General features: G+C 44.6%; 1 protein-coding gene across 3 annotated transcripts in view; it reads right to left on the bottom strand.

The window, feature by feature from the left end:
• The window catches only part of LOC137842224 (sphingosine-1-phosphate transporter SPNS2-like), a 134730-nt gene that overhangs the window by 95191 nt on the left and 26704 nt on the right, over positions 1-12835 (bottom strand). For all 3 annotated transcript variants that reach the window (XR_011088968.1, XR_011088967.1, XM_068655987.1), the window contains exon 2: positions 4119-4184. Coding sequence is in view for 1 of the 3 variants with exons in the window: in XM_068655987.1 (XP_068512088.1) it covers positions 4119-4184 (66 nt within the window). In the remaining 2 variants the exon portion in view is untranslated. The remainder of the gene's footprint in view (positions 1-4118; positions 4185-12835) is intronic.

The raw sequence follows: 12835 nt of genomic DNA, 5'->3' as shown, positions 1-12835 counted from the left end.
TACCTAGGCTTCCTGGGAAAACCAGGGGCTGAGAGGCATTCAGGGAAGTGCCCATCTCCTTGTGTGCAGAGACAAGTTCTTTCAGAGCTGCAGTTCCCATCCAGATCTCCACTGCCTCACATTTCCTAGCTTCTGACCTGGTGGTACAAAATTCTGCTTACCAGGATTTGCTCTAATGACATCCCTATGCTCTTCCTGACAACAACAGCTCTGAATTTTAACAAAATCCTTGCCAAAACCTCCATTTGATGGCTCACAGCTTCTGCTTGCGGCAATCCCCACTGTTTAACGTTCCTTCCCCAGAGCCTGAGCTGCCTAGGCTAGGAGACTGCAGTGCCATTAACAAGGACCAAAGCTCAGGGTCTAACCACTGCCCTGGCTGAGTGCTGTGTCCAGGAACTGGACTGCAGTTCTCATTTTGGCTCTGCCTCAGGCCTGCTGTGTGACTTTGGGCAGGACATTTCTCCCATCTGGCTTTCTTGGTTTCCATCTGTAGAACAGGGCAAGCCTCATTTTCCCTTCTATGTAAAAAATCCGGAGACATACAGAAGACAAACTGTACTGAGAGCCAGGTACTATTATTATTAGAGCTCTGGTCTGCTAAATAGACACTGGCAGGAGATGCAAAAGCAAAATAAACTCAAGGGCAAGGGAAGCAGGCAGAGCAATAAAGCACAAAAAATGAAGAAAGAAGGGAAAGAAAATTCAGTGAAAAACAGTGCAGTAGTGGGCACTGCTCCTGCAGTCTAACTGCATACGGAAGCAAATGTGACATAAATAACACTATTTTGAAGCAGTTTGATAAGTCTGTTCTCCATACGCCCAGTCTTTGTATTTTAAGAGGACTCCAGTTTTGGCAAGTCCAAATTACTGTCTCTACTCAAGTGGGCAAGGAGATGCTTCATCACCTTTTGAGATCAGTCAAGATTATCCTTTCTCCATCTGGGAAAGGCAACCAGTAAGAAAGGAAAGGAAACAATTAAGCTTGGACGCTGACCTGTAGGACCATTAAGTGCACTTAACTATTATTTATATAACTGTGCACATGTAGAGCTTTAAAAGGGAAGAATTTAGAATCATTAAGGCATAATTGAGGCTCTGAAATCAACATAGTTATATGCCTGTTACTCTACAATGCTACCGAGCAAGCAGCAATTGTGATACATCTGTCAGTGTGTCCTTTGCTGTCATGGGATCCTTGCTACAGAGGCTACCACATTCTGCTCCTTTCCATTATGGATGAGGCTGGAGCGTCCCTGCAATTTTGCTGTGCAGGGAGTTACAGTTTCCCTGTAACCAGTTTTCATTATATCTCCTAGGCAAATATCTTGTATCTTGGGATTAATATAAGACAAGATGAAAATTCAAATTCTGCCTTGGCAATTCCTAAGAAAGCAGTCACCTTTGCTTTCCAGAGAGCAGCAGAAGCTGAGAGTGCATGAATTGGCTTTTGAATGTTCGGAGTGAGGGAGCTACGAGACCGGCTGTGCCTGCAAAGAATGGGTTATGGTATGACTGCAGGGCGATACATTGCCTTTGGTGGATTTCTTTTCCCCTTGCTGTTTGAGTTTTCTCCACCATCTCTTCGTAAAGCACTGTGAGCAGCCTTGTTTTTTCTCAGTTAAAAGGATTTTCTTTATTATTTTTTAAAGCCTGTTTGATGAATGATATGAACTAACAGAGAATACCACATTTCACTCCCCCTCATTAACATTGTAAATTAATTTAGGACTCATTGAGATGCAGGATTAACAACCTGAAGACTAATCTACTCTTTATTCAGAGGACATATTCAGGATGAGCAGTCTTTCGTCTCATATCACTCAATTAGTTAGCAGGACTGTCTCCTGGGAGTAAGATGATATTTCTGACTCTCTGCTTGGAAAAGAACTGTTCAAGGTTAAGACAGAGATCTGGGAGACTTCAGTTCTGGTCCCAGCTCAACTGCAGGCTTCCTTTACAACCTTGGCCAAACACTTTAACACTCTGCATCCATTTCCCTCAGTCTGCACACTTAGAGAGGTCAGACTTGGAGAATAGTTGCAAGATTTTAGGTAGTGTTTACAGCAGTTTAGGCCAGCATGTTTTATTCTGCCAGCGTTAAGGGTACATGGGCCATGGGCCAGCTGCCAGGCAGAAATTTGTTAAGCTGAAGTAATACATTTAATAAGTTTTCAGTTATGTGCCCCTAACCTCACTTATGCGAAATGGTGTATTACTTTGTGAACAGTCTTTTCCTTGGATTGTGATGGCACTGTGATTAATACATCAGTATCTACAGAGCAGGGGCAAAGTCAAGTCCTCCGTTTTCAGATCAGCAAAAAACAAGAGAAAATGTTGCTTTTCTTAAAGCAATATTTATTGATTACAAAAATCATGACACACTCAGCAGCACTCTTGCAATATCTCAATGATGCTGTTTTCAGATGCCCTGTACATTTGCTAGAGAAATAAATAACACATCTTGCAATTAACAAATGGAATGCCCCGTTGGAGGTTAGCTCTTGCTTGCTGTCAGTAAATCATCTGCAGAGGGATTTCATCCACTGAGAGGAATGAAGATTATATATGTGCTTTGGCAAGTACCATTTTCCACCAGAATATTTTGTTGAAGGCACTTCATGTCTAATGATACATTGAGGATCTGTTCCTCTGAGCACGATAAATAAAAACAAATAATTGCTGTAGAAAAGAGCCTGACAGACACCCAGTGCCACTTTGGGCATAACTGATGGATGCTCCTTATAATCAGTTACACTTGTAAAACTCAGGCCTTCTGTTCTGGACGCGTGCTGCATACACCAGCTTAGCTGGACTCTGCTGTCCCCTGAGTATTTTTAAAGCCCTAATATGGACTACTATTAATTGTTTGTATTGCAACACTACCAAGAAGCTCTAACCACGGATGAGGAACCTGCTATGATATGGGCTGTAGAAAATAACAAGGAGGAAATGTTGCAGTGATTCAAATAGCCTGAAACCCATGGCCAATTGATGGAGCTCCAGAACATTCTCACCTCTAGTGTGATCATGAAGAGTGAATCATTTTATACACCTTTTTGTTGGCTATGGTTCCACGCACAAGATCCTGGTGGGCATTTGGTAATCACTGTGAAAAAATGGATTGGAAAAGCATCTTTCTGCCCCGCTATTTTTAACCCTAATCAAATTTGAACTTTTTCAGAGATACAATTGTTCCAGGGTGGTTTCCTAAGGCAGAGGACAATGGCAGGACAACCACAGCATCACATTTCTACAACTCCAACTAATAATTCTGTCAGAAGCTTCCAAACCGGACTGTTCTTCTCCTTAAAATACTGCATTTGCTGTGTGGCTAGTCCTTTCAACTCTCCATAAGATCAAATGTGCTGTCATGAGACTGCTACTCAGTGTCATCAACTCTAGTCCTTGACAAAGCCACTCCATTAAACCACCTCTGGACCACAGGCCAGAAAAGCTGGGTTTTTCCTGGGGTTGTACAGCTCTGTCTGCAGATGTCTGCAACATTAAAAGGACAGACATCAGAATTTCAATTATCTTTCTTCCTTAAATACAGGGAGAGAAATGTCTGATGTTAATGTCACCAAAATCACAGGGGTATTTTTAATCAATGAGGTAGCATAAATGCAATGATTGTCAGCACTTCCTGCAGTTTTCATCCTCAGGTGTTTGTCCTGATGTGTTTTACATTTTTGTGTCACATTGTACTCCCAATTACTGTACATTCAGCAGATTCTCCACGGAACATATGAAGGGCATCACACCTCATACTTAGTAGTGACCTCTGTTGAGCAAGAACAACAGGATCCTGCTGTTGGGTTATCACGAGCTTTCTGATCTAGGTAGCCATCTCTTATTTGAATTTGTCATAAATAACATCATTAGGTTCCTTTGTTCTTGGCTCATTCTGCACTCATTGAGCCCTGACCTCTTGCCCACGAGCAAAACAAAACAACGCCCCCCCTAAAAAAAACAACCCCCAACCACATCCTCATTCTTCTTCCTCGTAAGAGTGCATTTCACAGCAAACGTACCAAAGACCTTAAGTGAAGAAATCTGTAAGCACCCTTCTGAGATGAGCAAGGTTACCAAACCAGCAAGAAAACAAATACTCTTACCTGTTTGTAGCAAGCCAGCCCCACTGTCTTTGACTCCAAAGTGCTGCTGGATGTCTAGTAACACACCTGCAAGGAAAACAGAGCAGAAACTCAATACCTTCACAGCCCTTGAAAAGCATACATCTCAAACACTTTGGGAAGCATAAGCAAAGCCTCGAATTTGAGTCCTTTAGACATACAAATTCTAAAGTTTGCACATTGGCTTATTTTCTATACACTCAATAGTTTTAAGCTACTGCAGTAACAACATAGCTCAGCAGATATAACATCATGCCAAGGGTTTGGGGATGAAATCCTTGTGCAAGCTGGTCTTTCCTTTCTTCTTAAATAAGACCAGTTTTTTCATTTGGTTTGGGGTTTCATTGTTTGTCTATTTTTGGTGTTTTTGTTTTGTTGGTTTCTACTTTTCTTTCTTTCCTTCTTTCCTTCAGCAACACCACTGCAGAATCCAGATCCCTTGCTTTTGTTATTTCATAGAAACACATGGAAATTTGATTCTGCACCTTAGGTGCTTCAAATGGCTCAATAAATAAATACATTAATTAATTAAACTGAATCCAGGAAAAAGTTTTAACAAGAAAAGTTTTAACAAAAGGAGACTTAAAAAGTTTTAACAAGAGGAGAGCAAAGACGGGAGTTTATATTTAACTCATTGGGGGGTGGGAGGGGGGGGCACATCTCATTTCCAAAACATATTCATAAAATACATTTTAAATAACTTAATAAAGGTGGGTAAGTGACTTAGCTTTAAAGGAACTGCAAAGAATGCTTTGAGCAGAGAGGTTGAACTAGATTATCTGCAGAGGTCCCTTCCAGTCCTGGTTACTCTGTGAAGCTGTGCTCTTAATCCGGTGACTGATCAGAGCACATGAGCTCCTAATGAGAACACACGCACATGGCCAGAGCTGCCTCCACCACCCCGAGGTGCCTGCCCTGCCTACAGCAGCATATTCCCAGCCATGCCACAATGCCAAACAGGCACACAAAACCACCAAAAGGTACCAGGAGGAGCAGCCTGGGAGGTGATAGGAGCCATAGCCTCAGAAAGAAGAATTCTTTTGGACATGCACCACAAACCAGAACAGTAAGTGCAAGGGGCTGTAACGATGCCTACACAGCGAGGGAGAGGTCTTTCTGTTCATCCCAAAGAAATTCCCTATGCTGTGACAATGGCTTTGAAGTTCTGTAGTGCTTTTCTCCAACGTACTTCACCAGCTTCAACTACTGTAGCCATAAAGGAAACACAATTAAGGCACTGAAGTGCAGCCACCCTGGCTTATACTTATAACTTCACTCCGACGGTGGAGAAGGAAGTGGGTTCTGTGGATAGGCAATGCAGCAGAACAACATAGCACCGCAATTACAAGGCCTGCATGAGCTTGGAAGGAGATCTCAGGTGATTAAGAGAGATCTGCATGTCTAATTGGCATGAATTTCCTCTTCCAAGTCTATTTTATATTCTCTTTGGACTCCAGGTGTTTTGATATGGGATTTAGAGCATTAAATTAGAGGCAGGAGCAAGCAGATGATGCAACACACCTATGGAGTGATAGGAGTTTCTCTCTGCTGTGGGAGTTCTCCTGCTCAGCACATGGGAAGACGCTCCTCCTAAATTCACTCAGCTCTGTTTTCACCTCAGCATGGCAATGACTCACCCCAAACTTTAATAAAGCTCAGGGATACAATTAAGCAATGATAGACCAGGGGAGAACACAGCAAAATGATAGAGCTTTTGACTTTCCCTTCTGCTTTGAGGTGATGGGGAGGCAGAGGCAGCTGGATCCAGGCTCCAGACAGCGATGGTGTTGCTCCTGGAGATGTGCTGCTGGGTGTCTCACAGCTCCTGATGCAATCCAGGAAAGGGAAGCCGCCACACGTGTGACTGACAAGGCTCTGCTTGGATTAAAGTTCATGCTTACATGTCTGGAGGACCTGGAAACAGCCATGAGCAGCTAACAGCAGGCACCACTCTCCTCGAGACAGCCTCTTGGCGAAGCTGAGAGCCATTTGGGATGTCTGTCTGATTACATGGCACACGCTAGGGCTATCACCTATTATTTCCTCAACCACACTTGGCATTCTCAGGACGGAACAAAGATACAGGAAACGTGGTGCCAGCTTCCCAAAGCACCCCGCCAGCTGAACCAGCCATTATTAATGCTGATGTGGAGCTTGGAGAGATGAAACCCAGGCAGCACCTGACCTGGAGTGCTGATCGAGATGGGCACAGAGACAGGATTGGAAACCCTGAGCGATGACTACAACTGCCTGTGGGTTTAGATCCTCCAGCCCTATCCAGGTTAATAGATAGGTTACTAGGCCCCAGTATGGGCCTGCTCTGGTGTCTGAGCACCTGACAAAGACGTGGGATTTTTGTGGGCACTGGCCATGAGGAGGACTTTTAAGAGCAATTTGGAGGATAAAAGGTCGTTGGGTGTGGAGTGTTAGATAGGAATGTCAAGTAAATGGGGAAGAGGAATGTGGCTGACCTCATCCACCTTCAGTGTCTGAGGGCTTCCAGGGCCCAGTACAGGATGCAGAGTGCTGTGGCCTCCTGTTCTGTAATGGTCATTTCACAAACAGTGAGCATGAAAGACCCAACTTGGAGGAATGCAGGCCCACATTTAATGGCCTAGGTTATCTCTGATTTAGAGGAAATGCTTTGGGAAAGAAGAATTTTCCTGGAAATGCTCAGGTCGGGCTGCAAACGGAGGTGGGTGGTGCTGATCACACGTGAGGCAAGCTCATGTCAGGACACGCTTTGTCTGCTGGCCAGAGCTACAACAAACCAAAAGCTGCAGGACTTGATGGTAATCTGCTATGGGGTAAAAAGCTGCTCTGAACAGAAGGTCACCTTAGTACAGACGTTTCTTGTGTTAGCCATCATTTACAGAACTACTCTGTAGCAGAACCAATGCGAAGAGTGCCTTGGATACCCTTTATATTTAAATGAAACACGGGCTCTTAACCTAACCTTTACACATGAATAAAGAGTTGCCATGGTACAAAAGTGTTCATATGCTCAGCCACATTGAAATCACAATTTCAAAGCAAAATGACATTATAGCTTCTCTTGGGAGAGCCCTGTTTCCCACTCACCAAAACAAAACACCCCTCTTTGATTTCCAGCTGCTTCCAAGGCAAACACAGAGTGAGGCTGTGCATGGAGTGCACAGCTACGGGACCAAAGCTACAGGTTTTGGCTCCCTGAGACTTGCCTCGATAACTCAATAGGTGTTCTTTGAGCAGTGCTTGTGTGCTGCAGTCCCACTGGCCAGTATACTTATGGAAAAAAGCACAAACACTTAAAATGGTACCTTTTAATGGGGAAAAGTTATGTGTCTGAAAGGAACCGGCACACTGCTTTCCCCGGGAAGCAGCTGGGCACTGACACACTCGCACCCTCTCCTTGCCCCGGTGCAGCCCTGGCCTTGCACCTCTCTCTGGGGAAGCCTCAGAGAACATGGAGGAGAACCCAGCCTCACTCTCTTGGCTCCCAAAGAGAGCAGACTGTACCAACAAGTATTTTTCCTCCGTTCCCTGGTGCACCTGCCTCTCTTTACCAAGGCGTTTTCCTTCCCAGGTGATGCTCCCTGGTTCTGGGGCCAGCTCCCTTAGGTGGAGGCAGCCGGGCAGGGATGGCCAAGCCCTGGCCTCCTAGCCATTAAACACAAGCCACCTCGTTACCATCAGGCTCTCCTTCTTGCCTGCAGCCATGTTCAACCTGCTTCAAATAATGCATTAAGCAGACAGAGGAGTGGTGCACACACCTGTCTGTTCAGAGACATGTGAAAAGATTAGGTGGGGAGAAGTTTATTCTGAGGTCTCTGTGATTATATCTTCCCTGCAACCCCAAGGTGTGACTGCAGTTCACACACATCCCTAAGCTTCAAACGAGCTGGCTACAGCTCAGCCACCCACTAGCTATTAAATGCAGGCTTCACAATTTGGACCCTATTTAAATACTCAGCTGCAGAACAACACGGTGGTAGCCCCGCTGATATTTGTACCACAAGATAAATTCCCACTGCTACAGAACTCGCAAGTCGAGAACTGAACTGTGGTACCACCTTCTTTGGACTGCCATGAAAGCATTCCCTGTCTGCATGCAAAAGAAGCGGGGCTGCTGCTTAGGTATTGCTAAATGAGTGGTGATGTCCTGCTCGAAAACATCGGCAGGAGCTTCCTCAGGACATACACACAGACTTGCCTTCTGCAAAACTCATTTCCACCGTTGCAGGACATGACAGTGTGCATTGATGAAACAGCCCTCTTTGATTTTGAAATAACATTGCAGAATTAGGAGAAAAGCAGACAAACAAAACAAACCCAGCAACATGACAAATCAAAACAAGGATTTCCTAAGATCTGCTCACGCTGACAGGCAAGAAACTCCTGACCTAGAAAGCACTGGAATAAACTGCCAGCACCCACAGTGGCGTGCTTAGGAAGGGGTTTCCCTGAGCAATAGAGGCGCTGAGGAGGCAACGCCAGCACAGCAGCTCGAGCCGAAGATCTGAGCCAGCCAGGGTCTCCAGGCCCAATGCTGCCCTCACTTACAGGCTGTGAAGCTGCTGTTAACAAATCTTCTAACAAAACCCAGTCCAAGGAAGTGTTCAATAAGAGTTCAAAGCCTCCACTGACACCACCCCCCTGCACGCTCCCAAAGGTGACTGGGTGAAGACCCTGCTCGGATCTGGGTCTGAAATGTGGTCAGAACCACAAGGACGTGCACCCGGAGCTCTGGTACATGAGAGGACTTGCTGGTTTTCCCCAACAGCATCTCAAGTGGGCTTTCACGAGAGGAGAGGTGCTGCACACTCTGCTAAGCACACTATTGCTTGGGAAATGAAACAAAACTTTCTGTCTGCTTTGTACTGCCATTCCTATTCTGTATAGAAAAACAACGCTACCCTCGGAGACTTGTACCACCTGTCACACCCACTTTTTCCATTCAATGTTTTTATCATTATTGTAATATCAGTGGGGAAGTATCTGAGCTATTCATTCATTCCCAAAGGCTATTGGCTTACCTGCATGGTATGTAACAAGTAATTAAGCTTTAGGAAAAAAAAATATATAATCAGGAATGCAATTAGCCAAGGGCTTAGAGAAGAAAAGATATTAAAAGACAACAACAAAAACACTTCTCTCTTTCTGGCAGAGAGTAAGTAGTAATAAACGATGGTTTCCCTAATATAGCCAGAAATCCACTGTAATGTTGTATGCAAAGTCTTAGCACAGAATTGCCTGCAAGAGTGGGAGGGGATATAAAAAAAAATTCATCAGGTGTAGAATCGATTAGCACAAGGCATCATTAACACAGGGTCAGGGCGTCCAGGGAAGGCAGCACAGGACAGCTAGTCCTGTTCAGATTAAAAACAAAAAAATCAAAACAAAACAAGTAGGACTTTGAATGCAACCGTGGCTGCCAAATGCTGGGTGCCTCAGTGGCAAAACCACACCCAAATCAAATCCCTCATCTCCCTAATTACAGTGTAGGCCTGTTCCCAGGACTATGGCTGGGAAGGAAGCCCTTGTCAAATGGAGAACATGGAATCCTCAGCCAACAGGGGTCCAGAAGCTTAAGTAAATTCCAGAACATGGAAGAATTTCTTCTTGTGATCCAATACAATGACAGTTCTCACCAGTAAAACTACAAAAGGAAACGGGTCACATCTGGGACTGAGCTCGCTGTGTCCCTTTGCTCTCCTTTCCTCCCCGCCATAGAGCTCCCAGAGAGATCCTTAATTTCCCCCCTGCCTCGTCTCACTTTCAGACTCTTGTCTTAGCCTATCTGAACCAGCCTTGCAATTCCCACAAGCCCAGGAAAGACTTCAATTAGAGATAAATTACGTGATTTGGCTAAAAAGACAGGCTAAAATGAACTGGCACCTAGACCTGGGCTTAAAAACAAACTTGTTTGTTGAGGCTTGGAATGATTCCTTATGTGGAACAGTAAAAATCAGAAGCTGTAACTTCAAACAACAAACAGAAACATAACTAGTCACCGAGGTTTGCATTAGTCATCTGAGATGACAGAAATCATTAGCAGCTTTCAGACGAAGCTGGCCAGACCTTTCTCCCATACCCATCTTCTCTATCAGCACTCAGTTCAGACGCCTTTTGTAGTTTTTTAATGCATACAGACCAAGTGAGACACACTTTGCACAGTGATACTTCTGCTCTAACATAGAAAGAAACAAAATCTTTACTGAGGGAAAAGGCTACAGGCTTCACAAATTTCCAGATGAAACAGCAGAGCCTCAAAAAAATGAGGACATTTTTGTCCCATTTATTCAAATCTTGGAAAATTCAGAGACTCCCCCCATTCATACTCTCTGTAGGCACACTACGGCAGAAAAAGGTGGACCTGCCACCCAAAATGCTCGTTGTCTTCTGGCTTTCTAATCTTTACTGAAGACTAAGCAGCCTAGCTAATTCGTGCAACGAAACATATCTCCGAGACTTTGTGTATGAGCTAATTAAAATAAACAAAAACAGTATAGCTAATGATAGAGCAAATGAAGCACACATGAATGCAGCCGGTGACTCACCGCCCCCTTGTTTGCTTTGTTGGAAAGCTCAGCGTATCACCGTAGCGGAGTGACAGTGAGTCAGGAACCTGGCATGAGCCGCAAATGAAAATAGGCATCTACAAAACCTCTCTTTGGATAGCTTTTGGAGATTTTTGTTGGCTTTGGATGGATGTGGTTATGGACTTCACAGCTCCGTTCTCATGGTTTTCTGGCTAGCCAAAATCTACAAAAGAGTCATTCACTATTTCTTCTGGAGATACCATGCAATGGTTAGGCTCTTGTTCTAATCAATTTGATGCCTTTACTGTCATATCCTCTTGCTTATATTTTAACCAAATACATTTTAAGCACATTGCCACACCTTACTGACAACATAATATCGCTTACCTAGTAAATAGGTACTGCTGTTTACTGGTAAAATATTACTGCTTTGGAACCAGCTGAGGTACATGCAAATATTGCAACAGTACTAAGCTGCACACTAATGGTGTGCATGACATGAGCTAATCGTTCTCGACCTAATTCTGTGCAAGCACAACCTCTATGTGGTCAGTTTGCTGCCTGCCTCGTTCCCCAGCCGTTATCTCAGCCTCTCACACAGCCCCACATGCGGGGTGGGAACAGGAAGCCCACCCAAAGCTTGTGCTATCCCGTGCACCTTCTGGGTGTATGCAGCTCTTCCTCTGGGGCTGGCAGTAAATCATGTCATTATAATAAAATTCAAAAAGTTTAATAAAGTTATTTAAAGAAAAAAAATGCCGTTTTCAAGGTTAGGAAGGCTAACAGAAGAAAGCCTCTGTGCTCTCTGTCACTGACTCCAGGCAGTGAGGGGTTTTTACCCACTCCCTCCCCTCTAAGGCCTCACGCTTTTGTAACAAGGAAGACTGAGATGTGAGTGAGCAACTGGGGTAATTAGTGACTTGTGATTTACAGCAGATGACAGCTAATTTCTCCAGTTAAGAAGATTTCTATCAAATCCGCAAAAATATGCCCTCAGATCGGACATATTTCCAAGTGACTACATCTCATTTCTCGTTTGCATTTCGCTTCTCTTTAGCGATGCCTCAGAGCTATTTTGGAACATCGCAAGCTGTCCAGGGCGTGCTGGCGTAATGGTACGAAGCTGCAAGGGGCTTCCCAGCCTTTTCACTGCAGGGAGGGATATTTTTTTATAAAACATGGAGGAGGTTCCAGATGCAGAGGTATCCTGTACCAAGTGGCCCGCAGAAGAGCAGCAAGGCGTTAAAGCCACCAGGCACAACAGCAAACATGTTCCAAGCAGGTTTCTGCCGTGCAGAACCACCACTGTTTAAAAGTGAATGTGTGATATGTCTGCTGCCACGGTCCTGGGGTAATAACGAGGGCTGGTGATCAGCTTGGCATCAGCACGGGGGGATACAAGCACATCTCCAGTGCTCCTGCCAAGCTGCATCCGAATTTGAAGAAGTGGCTTTTCAATGTTAGTTCATGTCCACTGCACAAATCTCCCTCTGTGACCTAGATCTGGATAGGATGACAAGGCTTTCAGTGCAAAAGGAAGAAAAGCTGGAATTGCCTATAGCACATCCTCCACTGCTAAAACACCAATGCCAACTTGGCGCTGCAGCCCACTTCTAAGAAGACAGGAAACATGTGAAAATACCCTGCTGTTTCAAGTAGCTACCTAAATCTTCCTGCTGTAACTTGCAGATGAAAAAGCTTTTGACTGGAGATACAAGTATCTCCCCTACCTTTAGTAATCCCAGAATAGCTCTTAGTGTTAAATGCTTTAAACATCTTAGAGACACTGCTGCTGAACATGGCAAATAGGCTTAGGAGTCTGTCATCCTGCATAAAGAAAGGAGGATAAAGCTGCTCCAAGTCCACCTTTGCCAGCTGCTCTCTTGTACCCCCCCACATACACACCGTTTTCCCTGCTCTCTCTTGAGCACGATAACCAGAACCCTAGGTTTCCTCACCCACCTTCTGATCATCCCCCATCCTCTTCCTCCTTCCCCCTCCCTGTTCTTGTATTCTCTTGGTGCTCTCCCATCACACTGATCTATGCAGGAATCCTAGTGCACGGTGCATCGATGTATAGCACACAATGTCAATAAATCCAAAGGTCCTGTTTTGAGGAGCTCTTTTCATATCCACACATGACCTGAGGGAAACATTTTTCTTGCAAATGAGACTTGA

Source organism: Anas acuta, chromosome 19, assembly GCF_963932015.1.
Source record: "Anas acuta chromosome 19, bAnaAcu1.1, whole genome shotgun sequence".
Lineage (NCBI taxonomy): Eukaryota > Metazoa > Chordata > Aves > Anseriformes > Anatidae > Anas > Anas acuta.
This window is presented reverse-complemented; position numbering and strand designations above follow the sequence as displayed.